Source organism: Drosophila rhopaloa, unplaced genomic scaffold, assembly GCF_018152115.1.
Source record: "Drosophila rhopaloa isolate 14029-0021.01 unplaced genomic scaffold, ASM1815211v1 contig_2, whole genome shotgun sequence".
NCBI lineage: Eukaryota > Metazoa > Arthropoda > Insecta > Diptera > Drosophilidae > Drosophila > Drosophila rhopaloa.
Window position 1 is genome coordinate 327,720 of NW_025335083.1, and position 20,163 is coordinate 347,882.

The 20,163-nt window shown below is 36.2% G+C and overlaps 1 protein-coding gene across 7 annotated transcripts in view; it reads right to left on the bottom strand.

The window, feature by feature from the left end:
* LOC108040678 (stathmin) overlaps positions 1 to 20,163 on the bottom strand; it is an 87,618-nt gene that overhangs the window by 29,142 nt on the left and 38,313 nt on the right. For 4 of the 7 annotated variants that reach the window (XM_044460290.1, XM_044460291.1, XM_044460293.1 and 1 more), the window contains 2 exons: positions 10,959 to 11,042; positions 1,867 to 2,036 (listed from right to left, as the gene is read on the bottom strand). The exons of 2 other annotated variants lie outside the window; for them this stretch is intronic. In XM_044460290.1, the coding sequence (XP_044316225.1) occupies positions 1,867 to 2,036; positions 10,959 to 11,042 (254 nt within the window). The remainder of the gene's footprint in view (positions 1 to 1,866; positions 2,037 to 10,958; positions 11,043 to 20,163) is intronic. One more of the 7 variants, XM_044460292.1, reaches the window with a different exon arrangement.

Genomic DNA, 20,163 nt, shown 5'->3' on the forward strand with positions numbered 1-20,163 from the left:
TTTCAAAATGGTGCCACGCCCCCTCTGACGCCCACAAGCCACAAGCTGTGGCCACAGTTTTGATGCTATTATGAAAATTTTAATTGATATGAATTTGTTTCGTCAATACCTATCGATTGGCCTAATAAAAGTTTGCCACGCCCACTCTAACGCCCAAAAACCCATTAAACGCTTAAGCCTGGCTAGCGCCTACATTTCCGCCTTTCATGGCGCCATCTAACGGATGACTTTGGAACAGCTGGCCGAGGTGCTCAACAGAGTCAACGTTAATTCTCGATAAGGATTGCTATTAAAGGAAATTGCGATGGTTTTCATTTGTCAATACCGAACTATATCCCAAGAACTATGCAAATCAAATCAAGTTAGCCAAATTGGAGGTCTGAGTCAAACAATGGCGTATGTGTGTATGTATGTAAGCATATACATATGTATGTATTTACATTGTCCACAGTTGCAATTGCATATTTATATTAAGTTGTTTAGCTGAGTAACGGGTATCTAATAGTCGAGGCACTCGACTATAGCGTTCTCTCTTGTTTTTTTTTTGTTTTTTTAGTATTTAGTGTGGCAGCCTTTAGTGTCTATTAGCGCTTGAAGCCTTTTTGGCATCGAATCCACTCATTTTTTCGTCAGATCGGCTGATATAATGCTCCTCTCTTTGAAAAGAGCATCCTACAGCTGGTATTTGTTCGAAATGGAGTATTTTCGAATATTATTCTCCAAAATTGCTCACAAATTTTCGATCACGTTTAGCTGTGGAGATTGAGACGGCGGAATCATCACATGGGGACAGTTGTAGCTCAGCCAAGACTGCACAATACCCGCCTTGTGCTTTGGATCATTGTAATGATAAAAACGGAAATTTGACCTTATTCCCAGATCCTCCGCACTTTGCAACAAATTGTCCTTGAGAATATTGAGATATTTCATTTTGTCCTTTGTAGACTCAAAAAAGTCCAGTTTTCCTGGACCAGCAGCGGACATACAGGATTCCGCCGTCTCAATCTCCAGATCTAAACGTGATCGAAAATTTGTGAGCAATTTTGGAGAATAATATTCGAAAATACTCCATTTCGAACAAAAACCAGCTGTAGGATGCTCTTTTCAAAGAGAGGAGCATTATATCAGCCGAACTGACAAAAAATTAGTGGATTCGATGCCAAAAAGGCTTCAAGCGGTAATAGACACTAAAGGCTACCACACTAAATACTAAAAAAAACAAAAAAAATATATACTTTCCAAATATTTTTATATTTTTGGTGCTGCATAAAATAAGCTGTGAGGTAGAAATAAGCAGTATTTTATTATTTTGTTATATTTTGGTTATAAAATGAAAAAGTAGACAATAAGTGAAGTCACTAATTTAATATAAACAATATCATCTTTAATTTGACACCACATTTGATGCAGTACGCCCAATAGTTTTAACACTATAGAAGTTTGAAGTTAGGGGTTTGAAGTGCATACTTTAAGCTGTGAGCCACTGTACTTCATTGCTATACGATAAATATTCATTAAGGGTCGGAAGTTGCGAACTTTTGACTGAATTAACCCGCTTCAAGGCCATAACAATTTTTTATTTTACGCGCTGAACAGAATTTTTACCAAACTTTGTTGGGAGACTTTTAAAAAATGTTTGTTCAATTATTATTTAAAAGGGAATATAAACATATTGATATCACCAAAAATTGGCATACCAAAGCAAAGTACCGAACTACAAAGTTTGGCTTCTAAAAATGATTCTTTTCTTTAAGCGTATAAGAGTAAAGTCTGCACATTGAAAAATCAAAATCCAAAAAATGTTTTTTTAATAGGTTGTAGTTAGGATTTTAATTAGCAGGGAGATTTAAATGTGTGTAGACTCACAATACGACGCTCTTCTGCCGCCTTTAGCTTTTGCTCAATTTCCTCAACGCTCACGTTCTTCCCGGGGGTCACCGGTCGCTTGGGAACGGCCACGTTGGGTGCCGGCTCGGCCAGGATGACCTCATAGCTCAATCCTCCGCGGGACTTCTCCTGGCATCGAATCTCTGTGGCTATGGACAAAAGAGAGTAGGGGAAGATGGTTAGAGTAATTCAATACTTGTGCATTTGGGGTGCATCGGATGGTTGTGGTTTAGGGTGAACTTCAGTCACCCCTAACATGTCTTTACCCCATCAAAGAAATATGACGTCATTTTTAAACTTGCTGCCCTTGCTTAAATTTCGGTCCGCCGACCGATTCACTGAACCCAAAATCAAGAATAGCAGGCGTTATCTTAAGTGTGAGAAATATAATTGCTACTTGTAAAGGGCATTTTTTATGGTGTCTTTATGTCAAAATATTTTTTATAATATAATAATAAAAGGGCGCTTAAATAATTAAGAAACTAACTTAAACCGATTTAACTTTTCGAATAATATTTTTTTTTGCTAAATATTAAAAAGCTTTTGAGTAAAGGACAGTCCATATAATAGTATTACTGTGATAGGATTATTATCGAACTATTGACCTGGTTTGTAAAATAAGCAATCAAAAATAAAATGCCATTAATTAAAAAACATTTTTGATTAAAAAGGGATTTTTAGGATATTTATTTCTATAGTAATGAAAGGACAACTAAACAACTTAAACAAATGACTGTTTAAAGCGGTAGCGTCTTTTTTTAGAGTGGAGTCTTAAATAAATTTTAATGAATGCTTGCTAATTCGTCTGCCAGACCAAAATAGGCCAGAAGTATAGAGACAAAAATAAGTCGACAAAAAAAAATTCCATCTATTTAAAGTATTTTATTGACAGTAACGGATAGAAAAAAAAACAATACAGGACAAAATTATTCCGTAGGCAGAAAAACTCAGAAAAAGCAAATGTCTTGTTGAGTTTATAACATGGAGTAAATCATTTGATTTTTTTTAAAAGTAAAGGGAAGTTTTGCAAATCTTGATATCAATGAAAAGTCTGTTTTACAAATTTAAAGTAAACTCAATTTTTTTGATCTTGCCTTTATATAAGCATTATATTAAGCATTACATTTGCGAAGTCTTAGAAATAATAAACAAATTATTGTATCAGAAAATTTAATATCAAGTCGTACACCCCACTAACGTTAAAAGTATCCAAAATCAGAAATTGCCGTTTATTATGTATTCGTGAGATTAAAAAAATATTGCTCATTTTAAAATATATATTTTTGTTTAACTCTCTCTCTCGAATGTATGACATTTAAAACCAAAGATTAATAATTTATTTCATTGTTTTATATATTTTTCCGATTGTTCCTTAGCATCTACATATGTATATGAAGTGATCGATCCAAACTAAAACATAATTTCTCAAAATATTAATATCACTATTTCTCGGAGCGATAATATTGCTTACAAGTTTTTTTCCGATTGTTGTTTAAGCTATATGAAGTATCGTCTGGAAGATTTATCCAGATAGCTTGAAAACTAAGAGACTGACAGACAGATGAACGGACGGACGGATAGTATACATAGAATGGCTAGTTTGCCCATTGTAGGTGTGCGTACAGCTTTTGTGTGGCGACTCATTGTCGCTAGTAGTTTTAAAATGCACAGTAGCTGAGAAAAAGGGACACACTCTGCTGCTGAACATGGTCTGATCCATGATACAATAACTTACTTACTAAACAGTTCCCATCTCACTCGCACTCATTGTTTTAATAGTAGGGTACCAAAATTTTCCGACGAGACTACCTTATGTTATTGTATCATGGTCTGATCGTAGAGCGCTGACTGAATGAGAGAAACAGAGAGGGCAATATACATTGCAGGAATTGTGAAATTAGACAGAACTCTGTGTTACTGAAGTCAGTTGGGAAGCGTCTCTTGCAACGAACAGAACTTGCTGTGCAATTATACAAAAAAGTGGAAAGAAATGAGGGATCTCCGTCATATACAGTGGGGTGCAAAAGTGAGTACATGTTTGCATATTTCACATTTCGGAGCGAATTATGAAGAAAACAGTAAAGCAAATGGAAAAAATGTTTATTCTCTTTATTCATATAATTCAAGTTCAGATCAAGTTTGAAAACCGCACCGATCGGATGGAACAATCGGATATAACTTGCAGGAATGGAAGATATTTCGCGCTATTGACATAAATCTTTCTAAATCTTATTATACCCGTTACTCGTAGAGTAAAAGGGTATATTGTATTCGTGCAAAAGTATGTAACAGCTAGAAGGAAGCGTTTCCGACCCTATAAAGTATATATATTCTTGTTCAGGGTCACTAGCCGAGTCGATATAGCCATGTCCGTCTGTCCGTCTGTCCGTCTGTCCGTCTGTCTGTCCGTCTGTCTGTCCGTCTGTCTGTCCGTATGAACGCTGAGATCTCGGAAACTATAAAAGCTAGAAGATTGGCATTTTGCATGCAGATTCTAGGAGTTCCTGCGCAGTGCAAGTTTGTTTCAAAAAGGTGCCACGCCCCCTTTAACGCCCACAATCGCTTATATACGATTTTAAAAATTTAAATATTTCGGAAAAGTAAAAATGCAGTTTTATTGTGTTTATCAATACCTATCGAAATGTAGAAGAAATTTTTCAAATCGGACCATTCGTTAAAAAGTTATGCGTGATCAAAGTTTCTATCTCCATCTCCCTCGCACTCCCTTTACCTGAGTAACGGGTATCTGATAGTCGGGGCACCCGACTATATCGTTCTCTCTTGTTTTTTTATGAATACCTTGATCAGGGACGTCTATATCCTATAGCTCCCATTGGAACAATAGGGTGAAATCGGTCAAAATTTGATGATTTTCAGAATATTTCGTGCAGTGTGTAAGCTATTAACATAAATTTTTTCAAGTCTTATTTATTTACGCATATCTTGATCAGGGTAAAAGCGCTTGCCGATCGGACGTCTATATCTTACAGTTTCTGTAGGTAGAATTGTTAAAAGCTGCGGAAATATCCCTTTTTTTATATTTTTATATGAAATTTTTGCAGTATAAAAGCATTTGACATGAAACAATGCAAATCTAGTTTATTTATGTATACCCTATTCCTTTCGCTTCCTTTTCAATTTGAGCCATTTCAACAAAGTCGGCCAGGGTATTAAAACTTCGGCTTGCCGAAGTTAGCTTCCGTCCTTGTTACTATTGCCTTTTTGAATGTTGTGTTAAATTATTATACCCTTGCAGAGGCCATGTCCGTCTGTCCGTCTGTCCGTCCGTCCGTTTCTACGCAAACTAGTCCCTCAGTTTGAAAGCTATCTGCTAGAAACTTTCCCAGAAGTTGTCTTTCTGTTGCAGGTAGTATATAAGTCCGATCGAGCCGGATTGGGCGACTATATCATATAGCTCCCATAGGAATAATCGGAAAAAATTCAAAAAAATTATAACTTTGTTGTTTTTAATTTTTTATTATTCCTTGGGAGTTGGTAATATTTAAATATAATAGAATTACGGTTTTAATTAAATTAAAATCGGACAACAATATCATATAGCTGCCATTGACACGATAGCCAAATCCAGCGCAAAACGACATAGCTTCATTGTTTTTAGTAATATAGGAATATACATCGAAATGTACCCGTTTTGTAATAACTGCAAGGGTATATAAACTTCGGCTTGCCGAAGTTAGCTTTCTTTCTTGCTTAACTTGCATTTAAATTGTTTTTTTGCATGAGTCAGCAGAATAACCGTTGAAAAAGTAAGCTTGGTGAGTGTGGAATAGGAAGTGGAGTTCTTAGCAAATTATGTTAATAGCCTTCATTTGAAATTTAACATTTTTCCATAAAACAAGGGTGATTTTAATTATAGTGACCTTAGTGTAATTTTTCCATGGGAAAATATATTATTTTGCCTCCTGTCCGTTTTATAACAAACTACTTCATAAAAGTGGTCAAGCCAACAACTTGACTTACCATTTAAACGTAAATCGATAGCCACCATTGTGAATCACAGACAATAATACAAACACGGTAGTACGAATTAATAATAAAGAATTTTAAAATAATATATTTTTAGTCCTTCTCACGAAGCTGTTGTCGCGCAGATATTCGCTTGGCAACTGAACCAATGGACGAACGGAGTGTCTAAAACTGTGATGAAACCGGCAAAGGGCCACAACCATGCGGCACAAAAATGTTGCACACTCTCACAGTCCTTTGGGACTGGTCTACAGAAGTTTGTCGTGTAGCATACTTATTGGTATATGCTGCTCAGCCAAAAAACAAACGGCGTCCGTCGCTTCTATGTTGTTGTTAGTTTCCGGCGACAGTCGTCTGGCAAGCAAACGCCCAATGCACCGCCAATGGGGCAGTCAAGTTGAGGGCCCTAATTGGTTTTGGTTGCCAGCTGAGCTCGACATCATCACCAAAACGAACGGCCTATGAATTGGGCAAGAGAAACTAAGCTGGAAACAGGGAGTGGCTGCAGGGATTGATTCGAGTTTGAATATGGATTTTTGGTTTTGCCAGCTGAAGATCGAACTGAATTGTTAGAAGTTAGTAAACAACCCAACACAATTCTCATATTAAACAACATCTAAAAAGCATAGGGCTGAAAATAAAAAATCTTGGCATTTTTTTCGATTAATCGCGCACTTTCCATTTTATTACTGAACAATCCCTCTACTGATCAGTGCAATTTTTACATGTTGTCGATCTTTTTAGAACTAAAGCTATAACTTCCGCAGGCCGAAGTTTTAAAACCCATTTAGTCATACCAAAATGAAAGACAGCATGCACTGTAAGAATTAACTGCGGGTATCATTATGGTGGGTATGACAGCTATACAATTAAATCAACTCAACAAATGGATTTCCCTGAAAACAATTAATGGATCTTTGTCAACATTTGTCAACATTGTTCAGCTAAGTCTGATTTGCCTACATACTCTAAATCCCGTTGGAAACTTTTGGGTCAGGTTATAAACACCCCCTGTAATGGCCTTCTTTTCTATATACATATATAATTATTAAGGCATTCTTAAAGCACAATTCGCTTTGAAACAAAACTGCTGATTTACCCATTGCTAAGCAATTTTAATAATTAAGCTTTTTGACTACCAACTTAAGAAAATTGTTTTTTTTTCGAAATATTTGTGGCTTACTGTTTTCCACAACATTCATTCAAATTTTTTTTTCTAACAACTATTTTGAGACTTTTTTATACCCTTGCAGAGGGTATTATAATTTCAGTCAAAAGTTTGCAACGCAGTGAAGCAGACATTTCCGACTCCATGAAGTATATATATTCTTGATCAGCATCACCAGGAGAGTCGATCTAGCCATGTCCGTCTGTCCGTCTGTCCGTCCGTTTCTACGCAAACTAGTCCCTCAGTTTTAAAGCTATCTGCTTGAAACTTTCCCAAAAGTTGTCTTTCTATTGCAGGTAGTATATAAGTCGGAACGAGCCGGATCGGGCGACTATATCATATAGCTGCCATATAACTGAACGATTGGAAAAGCCATAACTTTGGTGTTTTTAAAGTTAGGAAGTTGGGATCATCTATGGGTTCATAAGGATTTCATAAGGATCGGCCGACTATATCTTATAGCTGCCATATAACGGAACGATTGGAAATGTCATAACTTTGGTGTTTTTAAAGTAAGGGAGTTGGGACTTTTTATGAGTATTAAGAATGCATCATATGAATATTCTGCAAGGGTATATCAACTTCGGCTCCGTCCGAAGTTAGCTTTCCTTTCTTGTTTGTTACTGTTACTGCTTACTTCAGATGTATATCGTGCTAATAAAAAGAAACTTTTAAGTCTATAGATTAAATTTAAATAACAATTTTTTTTAATAAAATTTGTTAGATTTGATTCTCACCTTTACATTGAAAAAAATTTAAATGAAAATTACACTTTTTACCTTACCTAAGTATTTATTTCTGCAAATATCTTTCCTATATACTCGACCAGCTCAGGCTCTAAAAACGTTCTATTAAGTGATTATTAATAAATTTATTTATTTAGAAAGAAGAAATCAAAAGTCAGTCGGGCAAAAAAAAACACAACGAAATTGCCGTAAAAATATGTATAGAAAAGGTCAATGCACTATAGATTTTTTTATAGTTTTCGTAGCGCTATTTGCTGCCCTTTCCACTATTATGTTCTGCCTTTTTGTTTATTTTGTGCATTACTGGCGCAATTGAGGTCCTCTTAGACTGAGTAAATAGGAGCCATGTTTTTCTATATTTGGCGCAAAGTCGAGTAAGAGAACGATAGCATAGTGTAATTTTAATTATATTGTAAAAAACTTCAAAAATTGATTCCGAAGTTTTCATTTTCTAAATGGACAGTAGAAAGTAACACAGTCTAAAAGGATTTGAGAATGGTAAAATCGGGAAATCCTTCAAAAAAAAACACTTCAAAATGTTACAAAAATCCAAAAATTGAATAAAACAAGAAAGGAAAGCTAACTTCCGGCGGAGCCGAAGTTGATATACCCTTGCAGAATACTCTGTAAATTATATTCTCCAAAATTATTCATATGATGCATTCTTAATACTCATAAAAAATCCAAACTTCCTAACTTTAAAACAAGAGAGAACGCTATAGTCGGTTGCCCCGACTATCAGATACCCGTTACTCAGGTAAAGGGAGTGCGAGGGAGATGGAGATAGAAACTTTGATCACGCATAACTTTTTAACGAATGGTCCGATTTGAAAAATTTCTTCAACATTTCGATAGGTATTGATAAACACAATAAAACTGCATTTTTACTTTTCCGAAATATTTAAATTTTTAAAATCGTATATAAGCGATTGTGGGCGTTAAAGGGGGCGTGGCACCATTTTGAAACAAACTTGCGCTGCGTAGGAACTTCTAAAATCTACATGCAAAATGCCAATCTTCTAGCTTTTATAGTTTCCGAGATCTCAGCGTTCATACGGACAGACAGACAGACAGACAGACAGACAGACAGACGGACAGACGGACATGGCTAGATCGACTCGGCTAGTGATCCTGATCAAGAATATATATACTTTATAGGGTCGGAAACGCTTCCTTCTAGCTGTTACATACTTTTGCACGAATACAATATACCCTTTTACTCTACGAGTAACGGGTATAAACACCAAAGTTATGGCATTTCCATTCGTTCAGTTATATGACAGCTATAGGATATAGTCGGCCGATCCTTATGAAATTTGGTAGGTCGGATTGATTGGCCAAATATAAAACCCATGGAAAATCCCAACTTTCTAACTTTACAAACACGAAAGTTATGGCATTTCCGATCAATCAGTTATATGGCAGCTATAGGATATAGTCGGCCGATCCCGGCCGTTCCGACTTATATTCTGCGTGCAAAGGAAAGAAGGGTGTGTGCAAAATTTCAATTCGATATCTTTAAAACTGAGAGACTAGTTTGCGTAGAAACAGACAGACGGACAGACAGACGGACAGACGGACATGGCTATATCCACTCAGGAGGTGATCCTGATCAAGAATATATATACTTTATAGGGTCGGAGATGTCTCCTTCACTGCGTTGCACACTTTTGACCAAAATTATAATACCCTCTGCAAGGGTATAAAAATAACTCACCGTAGTTACCTTTAGAAACATCTTTACTAATAAACAATTTTGTTTTAAATTTTTATAAGTTAGGAACCAAACTCGGATTGATTGGCCAAATATAAAACCCATAGAAAATCCCAACTTCCTAACTTTACAAACACCAAAGTTATGGCATTTCCGATCAATCAGCTATATGGCAGCTATAGGATATAGTCGGCCGATCCCGGCCGTTCCGACTTATATACTGCGTGCAAAGGAAAGAAGGGTGTGTGCAAAGTTTCAATTCGATAGCTTTAAAACTGAGAGACTAGTTTGCGTAGAAACAGACAGACGGACAGACGGACATGGCTATATCAACTCAGGAGGTGATCCTGATCAAGAATATATATATTTTATGGGGTCGGAAACGTCTCCTTCACTGCGTTACAAACTTCTGTCCAAAATTATAATACCCTCTGCAAGGGTATAAAAATAGTATGATCGCGAAACTCACACCTCCATTTTTTTTGTATTTCCTCCGTACTATGAGTGAGACTTCGGATATCCAACTAGCACAAATAAAGTTTCTATATATCATGCAACACCGCAGTCCAGTTTAACGAGCGGTTAAATTACTGAGTCGCCATTGTAGTTTTTGTTATGGAGGTCGGATCTGATGGTGTGTGTTGTGTGCCTAAGATTGTTTTATGGCCAACGGACGTTTACTTTATTAGTCGTCAGCATGCAAGGTGGAGTAAGGTTCTGCTGGTACGACATACATGTGGGGTGGATTGCCGGTAAAATTAAAACAATCTATGAAACCAGATACCGAAACGTTCGTCAATGTGGCGCCGCACTCCGAAAGTCCGCTCATCGATTATTTTAGTAAGGTTTAATAAGGGAGTCTTCTAATTGAAGGAAATTATTAATCTTTACGTGATTTGATTAATATATAGATTGTATTAAACTTTAGCACTGTTAATAGAATATTTTGAAATATATGAATAACTCTTAAAGAAAAGGAATCATAAAATAATTTATGCTTAGTCGTATATCAGTCATATCTGCCAACCCAGGTAAAAATCATGTTATTCATTCATTAATAATATAACAATAATTAAAATTTTTTTGTAGCCAACAATAGAACGAACGTTCGTTCTTGTTCTTAAAATTATTATTGGCAGACAAAAAAAAACCGAATGAGTCACATCACATCGGAAATCGAAATTTAAACTATTTATATGATGTTTTTAAAATGTACCGTTATTTAAAGATAACGAACAGATACATCATTCAAGTTGAAAAATAAAACACATATGCTTAATTCGTAAGCCACAAATCCCAAAAAAATCAAAAAAAAAATTGCCAATAGAAAACAAATTTTATATCCCTTTTCGTAATCCAGGGGTCCACTTCAACAAATCATTGATATGAATCTTCATGCTATATTTTGACTGTAAACAAGTGTTATTATTAAAAAAAAATTATATGTTATACTTACTTATAAATTTGACTTTCTTGCTGAGCCGCGGCTGCTTGGAACGAATCTTATTATTTTTCTTTATTGGCGCAGATCTCCTTGACACTATTTAATTCCAAAGAGCAGGGCCACATTTTGGAAAGCATGTTTAGAAAAAAGTTTAGTTTTTTAGAACACATTGCTTACAACTCGTTTTGAATATTTTCGATAACTGTTTGACCATTTATCTCTGAAAGAACACTATAGTCGGATTCCCGACTAAGGGATATTCGTACTCATTTATTGACGGGTGTTCAAAATATTACAAATTTTACTTTTTGATGAATAAAATAATTCCGTACTTCCGTACTAGTTAGATGTGCAGACATTATGATTAAATATTTTATGTTTTAATACATTTTGGTTTACATGTGTATCAAGATTGAAGAATTTCCGTTTGAAAGACTTTAAAATACCCAAAAAATGCATGCACATTAAAAGCAAAAGTCATCCTTGTTTGAATTGCTAACCGCGAGAAGGACCTTTAAGAATGTACTACAGATGTGACCACTAAATTTAATATCATTTGAGAGCTATCAAGCAACTGGATCATTACTGCAAAGATCTGTGGTTGCACGATTTAACAAAATATATTATTTATAAACTTTAAAATTAAAAGTTTACTTTAAAAAAAATTGAATTGGCGAAATGGTCAAGGACATGATAGTTGGCTGATTGAAACCCGTTGAAGAAAGATTTCATTAATAGCTCTTGATAGCTTAGTTTGTTCAAGCTGACTTCATTCATGTATTTCTTATTGTTTAATTTCTTTGCGACTGAGACAACATTATTTTGGCCGAATCGTGTGATTTGTTAAAACACGTCTGAGATGCGAGGTAGCTAAGGCGAAAAAAGTCCATAATGTAAATAAAATTGTATGTTAAGGCAAGTTAAACCTCGCACAACAACATTTTGGATTAGCTCTGGTTAAATTTGTAAGAACTAGGAAATCCAGATTTGAGAGTTTATTCAAACTGACTGTCAATTAGATGGGTATGTTGATATACTGTAAACAAATCAATTTGAACAATTGAACAAAAACGAAAATGTTGAGAGCAAGTATTGTGGCAATAGAGGAGGACACTTGAAAGAATAAACATTGACGCAAGAAAGGACCCTTAAAAGATATTCTAAAGTATCTTGGCAAGACGATAATTATTTTGTTCATAGCTGCTTTCTCAAACCATAGATGATCGTAGAAGCACACTGCTCTGACAACAAATGAGTCAAAAGATTTAATTTTGTATTCTTTTTGGTTAGTTTCAGGTGGTTTGACGATTTGTATACCGGGGTGAGAAGAAACCCCGACGAAAAGTATTTTTTTTTTTTTTTTTGCTTGATCTTAAAACTAGACTTACGGACCAATTTAACGACCTTCGATTATCCTCAAAACACCTACCCCATTTATGTGGGGAAAGAAAGAAACGATTGCTGATGGCTGACAGGATGAGTGTTTTATCCAATGAAAATCCAATTGATTGGGCTGAGGTTCCTCACCCGCAAAGCAAACGAAAAGATTATTGCTCGTCAAAGAGAGAAATTGCAAATTAAATTTACGGCGAAACAAATTGAACAAAAAGGTGGACACATAAATACAAAACAAGAGAGAACGCTATAGTCGGGTGCCCCGACTATCAGATACCCGTTACTCAGGTAAAGGGAGTGCGAGGGAGATGGAGATAGAAACTTTGATCACGCATAACTTTTTAACGAATATTCCGATTTGAAAAATTTCTTCTACATTTCGATAGGTATTGATAAACACAATAAAACTGCATTTTTACTTTTCCGAAATATTTAAATTTTTAAAATCGTATATAAGCGATTGTGGGCGTTAAAGGGGGCGTGGCACCATTTTGAACTTGCGCTGCGTAGGAACTTCTAAAATCTACATGCAAAATGTCAATCTTCTAGCTTTTATAGTTTCCGAGATCTCAGCGTTCATACGGACAGACAGACGGACAGGCAGACGAACAGACGGACATGGCTAGATCGACTTGGCTAGTGACCCTGATCAAGAATATATATACTTTATAGGGTCGGAAACGCTTCCTTCTAGCTGTTACATACTTTTGCACGAATACAATATACCCTTTTACTCTACGAGTAACGGGTATAAAAAATTGTCTTACTGTAATGGAAAGGCTATGAAACTGAGAGAGAATGGACAATAAAGCTGAAGGAATTTGGATTAAATTTATAAAAGGTGAGTAGACGAAGGTCACAAGTCGGATATTTAACATCGGAATTACATCAAGAGCTCTAGACTTTTTCAACGTAATAGGGTATCACTCAATAATCTTGCACATGACTTTACCTCTTTATGAAAAAAAATATATTCGGCTGCGACATTTGCTTTAAAAAACCAAACTCATTTTTCCAACCAAAGTAGAAGCAACCTTGTTCCAAAAATGCTTTAGTTCTCATTCAACTAAAAAGAAAAGTTCATCGGGAATACACAATAACACGAGATATACGAATGTACAACATATATGAAAGGCTATAAAATCGTCTAAGCAAAATCCTAATGAAGAACAAGCAAGATCACTTTGACCAAATGTTGGAAAATGCAAGTCCAGATGCATTGGCCAACTACTCTTTATGGAATCGATTAAAAAGACAGGTCACCCCGAAGTCTCCTATTTAAAAAGCTCTTCCCAATAAAACCCTTAAAAGTCTTGTATTAGTCCTGTAGTTTTGAGGCTGAGTCATTAGCCAAGTGCATGGAAATCTGCAGTCATATCGATTATTCCCAAGCCTGGGCGGCTCACCGAAGTAGATGCCAATAAGTCATCTACCTGCACTGGGAAAAATTATGGAAAGGATGTTGGAAGATCGGATTCTTAAGCTAGAAAGCGTGAGCAGAGCTATTCCAAAGTAGTTTGCCGGTGCTCTTCTGAATGGAATGCCTTAAACTAAATCTAATAATCGAATTCAAGTCAAAACTGTAGAAGTCGCCAAAATACTATAAGTTGTAGTGTCGACATATATAAATAACAAGAAAGGAAAGCTAACTTCGAGCGGAGCCGAAGTTGATATACCCTTGCAGAATATTTTGTAAGCTATGTCATTTCTGATCGTTCAGTTATATGACAGCTATAGGATATAGTCGGCCGAAGCTTATGAAATTTGGTAAGTCGGATTAAAATAAAACGCATAGAAAATCACAACTTCCTAACTTTACAAACATCAAAGTTATGGCATTTCCAATCAATCATTTATATGGCAGCTATAGACTTTTATAATGCGTGCAAAGGAGAGGGTCGGAGATGTCTCCTTCACTGCGTTGCACACTTTTGACCAAAATTATAATACCCTCAGCAAGGGTATAAAAATATATAATAAAACTGAGGAACTAGTTTGCGTAGAAAGTGGACGGACAGACGGACATGGCTAGATCGACTCTCCTGGTGATGCTGATCAAGAATATATATACTTTTTAGGGTCGGGAATGTCTCCTTCACTGCGTTACAAACTTTTGACTGAAATTCATGCTTTTTATTTGTGACATTCACCAAATAGCTTCGCCGTAAAACCAATATAAGAAATATTAATTATGTTATGTTATGCGTCTGCATCGTTAGGAACATGCAAAAGACAAAAGGGCGACCAAGAGCCTACTGTTTGGATAATGTAGAAAAATTCGGCTTGTACGTGACACAGTTGCACGTGTCTGAATAGGATATACATACATATGTTACATCTTGTTAAGCATTGTGGAAAATATAGAAACTAGAGAAATTTAGTTATGAAAGAGACAAACGAACTGATGGAAGGAAACACAAAAATTTATTAAAAGCGTACTGATGTACGTGATTTAATAAAATTAAATTAGTTGGAATTAATAGCACGGGAACACACTTATGTGCAATTATAGATTGATAATTAATTTTTATTACTTTAGTCCAGCTCTGTTAACAAAAAACAGAAAAGTAAGCAAACTTTGAAAAACCGAATATTATATCTGCAAATAAGTAAATTTCATCTAGTTTCATCTAGATAGTTTTCAAACTGAGAGTCAAGATTTCGTAGAAACGGACTGACAGACAGATCGACTCTCCTGTTAATGATGATCAAAAACACAACAAAAGGAATCTGAAGTTGCTTAATCAATTATCGGGAAAGTGGTAAACAAAATTTTGTTATGTAAAACAACCTGACCACAATATGTTGGCGTGCGAAAATTTAAGCGGCGCCTAAAAGGCGGCAAGTTCCATTTGCCTGTGACTAAGTCGCCAATTGTTTTTAGGTTGCCACAAGGACATTTCATTAATGAGATGCACTAACACCTAATCGGAACAATTTTCCTCGTTACGGGCATAGAACTACTACTAACGTATTCAAAGTACGATTCCCTATACTGATGGTGGCACCATGATGCCGATACGATTTCCATGCGCCTTTTCTGCCAGACTAAAATGATTCTGTCGTTGAGTTAAGTTGATTTGCAGTCTCTATAGTTATATCTCCGACTTTAGCTATCGCCCTTGTGTCGCGCAATTTATCTTAATTGATTTCTGACGTAGGCTAGAGCAGAGAATCAAGGATGCAGTTCCATTTGGAAACCAAACCATTTCACTTAAGAGCATTAAATGTTATTAATGTAATTTTTGCTGCTTTTACATACAAAGTGCTTGTAATTTATCTAATTGCTCGCCTGGTTAATAATTACCCTTACAAAGCACAGCAATAAACATTTTTTGTTCTACTTTTCAAATTGTACGTTAAGGGAATAATATTTTTATACCCTTGCAGAGGGTATTATAATTTCAGTCAAAAGTTTGCAACGAAGTGAAGGAGACATTTCCGACCCTATAAAGTATATATATTCTTGATCAGAATCACCAGGAGAGTCGATCTAGCCATGTACGTCTGTCTGTCCGTCTGTCCGTCCGTCTGTCCGTCCATCCGTTTCTACGCAAACTAGTCCTTCAGTTTTAAAGCTATCTGCTTAAAACTTTCCCAAAAGTTATCTTTCTTTTGCATGTAGTATATATTAGGTTGTCAAAAAAGTCTTGCGGTCTTGGTTACAATAATGCGATTCAAGTCAAATATGCGCCGTTTTGTTCGATGACGCGTTCCCAACGAGATGCCCCTCTCATAGAAGCTCGCTTCCCTATTGGCAAAAAACTCGGAGAGCCAATTTTCACAGGACTCTCTTGTGGCCAACTTCAGACTACCAAGCGCGTTCGCCATGGACAGAAACAGGTGGTAATCACTTGGTGCGAGATCCGGACTATACGGTGGATGCAAAAGAACCTCCCATCCGAGCTTCCGGACCTTCTGGCGCGTCACTAAAGATGTGTGTGGCCTGGCGTTGTCCTGGTGGAAGACAATTCATCCTCTGTTGATCAAAGGTGGCCTCTTTTGCATGAGTGCTGTCTTCAAGCGGTCCAGTTGTTGGCAGTACAGGTCCGAATTGAGCGTTTGGCCATAGGGTAGCAGCTCATAGTGGATTATTCCCTGCCAATCCCACCAAACACACAGAAGAACCTTCCTGGCCGTCAATCCAGGCTTGGCCACCGTCTGGGCCGCTTCACAGCTTTTCGACAGCTTTGAAGCTATCAGCTTGAACCTTTTCCAAAAGTTGTATTTTTATTGCAGGTAGAATATAAGTCGGAACGAGCCGGCCGATCGTCTATATTATATAACTCCCATTACAACAACCGGAAAAAATTGTTTTTATATAACTTTGTTGTTTTTAATTTTTTGTTATTGTTCTTTGGGATTTGGTAATATTTAAATAGAATGGAATTACGGTTTTAATTGTATTAATATCGGACATCTATATCAAATATCTCTCACAAAAAAATCGAAAAATTAAATAAAATATATAAGAAAAAAATGTATTTTGCTGTTGTTTTATTTATCAAAATATTCCTTTTAGTTTTGTCAAAATCGGACAACATCGTTTCTATTGCAGCTATATGACTGCAATATAAATTATGGAATTACGGTTTTAATTAAATTAAAATCAGACAATCAAAATAGCTGCCATAGAAACGTGGGAAAATGCAGCGCAAAGTTGACACAGCTTCATTGTTAATAACTACAAGGGTATTTAACATTCAGCTGTTTGACTGCAATAGAAACTAGGGTTGTTAATAATATATCAAAATATCAATATATCGACATTTTTTCCTGAAAATGATATATTTATATCGTGATTTTTTATTTGCCCAAATATCGGAATTGCGACATTTTTTTTTGTTATTATACCCGTTACTCGTAGAGTAAAAGGGTATATTGTATTCGTGCAAAAGTATGTAACAGCTAGAAGGAAGCGTTTCCGACCCTATAAAGTATATATATTCTTGATCAGGGTCACTAGCCGAGTCGATATAGCCATGTCCGTCTGTCCGTCTGTCTGTCCGTCTGTCTGTCCGTCCGTATGAACGCTGAGATCTCGGAAACTATAAAAGCTAGAAGATTGGCATTTTGCATGCAGATTCTAGGAGTTCCTACGCAGCGCAAGTTTGTTTCAAAAAGGTGCCACGCCCCCTTTAACGCCCACAATCGCTTGTATACGATTTTAAAAATTTAAATATTTCGGAAAAGTAAAAATGCAGTTTTATTTTTTTTTTATACCTATCGAAATGTAGAAGAAATTTTTCAAATCGGACCATTCGTTAAAAAGTTATGCGTGATCAAAGTTTCTATCTCCATCTCCCTCGCACTCCCTTTACCTGAGTAACGGGTATCTGATAGTCGGGGCACCCGACTATAGCGTTCTCTCTTGTTATACCCTTGCAGAGGGTATTATAATTTTGGTCAAAAGTGTGCAACGCAGTGAAGGAGACATCTCCGACCATATAAAGTATATATATTCTTGATCAGGATCACCTCCTGAGTTGATATAGCCATGTCCGTCTGTCCGTCTGTCCGTCTGTCCGTCTGTCCGTCTGTCTGTCCGTCTGTCTGTTTCTACGCAAACTAGTCTCTCAGTTTTAAAGCTATCGAATTGAAACTTTGCACACACCCTTCTTTCCTTTGCACGCAGTATATAAGTCGGAACGGCCGGGATCGGCCGACTATATCATATAGCTGCCATATAACTGAACGATCGGAAATGCCATAACTTTGGTGTTTTTAAAGTTAGGAAGTTGGGATTTTCTATGAGTTTTACATTTGGCCAATCAATTTGACGTACCAAATTTTATAAGGATCGGCCGACTATATAGTATAGCTGCCATATAACTGAACGATCGGAAATGCCACAACTTTGGTGTTTGTAAAGTTAGGAAGTTGGGATTTTCTATGTGTTTTGTATTTGGCCAATCAATTTGACGTACCAAATTTTATAAGGATCGGCCGACTATATCCTATAGCTGCCATATAACTGATTGATCGGAAATGCCATAACTTTGGTGTTTGTAAAGTTAGGAAGTTGGGATTTTCTATGGGTTTTATTTTTGGCCAATCAATCCGACCTACCAAACTTCATAAGGATCGACCGACTATATCCTATAGCTGCCATATAACTGATTGATCGGAAATGCCATAACTTTGGTGTTTTTAAAGTTACGAAGTTGGGATTTTTTATGAGTATTAACAATGCATCATATGAATAATTTTGGAAAATATAATTTACAGAGTATTCTGCAAGGGTATATCAACTTCGGCTCCGCCCGAAGTTAGCTTTCCTTTCTTGTTTTTTGATATTTTTGTCTTTGGTCACTCTGAATTCCAAAGCGACATCGAGTGAAAGAATTCAGGCACGAAATAAAAAATTGAGTGTAAAATCAAACTATACGGATAAAAAAAACGGCGTCCCCCATCAAATGTGTTGTGTACGACTCAAGAAGCAGGATGACTGACGCACACATAACGCAAAGGGTATTATTAAAATCCCTAAACCCTGCATACTGGTCATAAAATATATATAATAAAATACTATTGTTTTTAAAAAGAAACTTATTGTATTTTTATTGTGAGCGGTCAATTTTTTCATTTAAAACAAAAAATAACAAATATATCGAAATTTTTATCGTTTTATCGTCGATACGATATTTTTAAAATGTTCGACAACCCTAATAGAAACGATGGCAAAATGCATCGCAAAATATAAGCTTAGAAATCGAAATCTAGTCGTTTTGTAATAACTGCAAGTGTATATAAAGTTCGGTTTGCCGAAGTTTGCTTCCTTCATGGTTATGTATGTATTTCGCAAAGCACCTTAATCTCCTTGTAGACAGAACTGACTCCCATCAGTTAAAATAGGCATGACGTATGTCATTAGACGTTTTTATGTAAGACTCGGCTCTGTCAATAAATCAATAAATGCCGTCCTTTGTCGTCATTTCCCTTGTGTATTCGTTGGTCCGTGTGCATATTGCGCAATCACTTCGCTAAATTTATGTGTGTGTTTGCTGTTGTTTGCGGCGATTACTGCGTTTTAATGTCCCAATAGAATAATAATAAATATAACAAGAAAGGAAAGCTAACTTCGGTCGGAGCCGAAGTTGAAATACTCTTGCAGAATATTCTGTAAATTATATTCTCCAAAATTATCTATATGATGCATTCTTAACACTCATAAAAATCCCAACTTCCTAACTTAAAAAAACAAAAAGTTATGGCATATCCAATCGTTCAGTTATATGGCAGCTGTAGGATATAGTCGGCCGATCCTTATGAAATTTGGTAAGTCGAATTGATTGGCCAAATATAAAACTCATAGAAAATCCCAACTTTCTAACTTTAGAAACACCAAAGTTATGGCATTTCCGATCAATCAATTATATGGCGGCTATAGGATATAGTCGGCCGATCCTTATGAAATTTGGTAGGGCGGACTAATTGTCCAAATATAAAACCCATAGAAAATTCCAACTTCCTAACTTTACAAACATCAATGTTATGGCATTTCAGATCAATCAGTTATATGGCAGCTATAGGCTATAGTCGGCCGATCCCGGCCGTTCCGACTTATATACTGCGAGCAAAGGAAAGAAGGGTGTGTGCAAAGTTTCAATTCGATATCCTTAAAACTGAGAGACTAGTTCGCGTAGAAACAGACAGACGGACAGACGGACGGACGGACATGCTTATATCAACTCAGGAGGTGATCCTGATCAAGTATATATATACTTTATAGGGTCGGAGATGTCTCCTTCACTGCGTTGCACACTTTTGACCAAAATTATAATACCCTCTGCAAGGGTATAAAAATCAGTGCGTTTTTTAA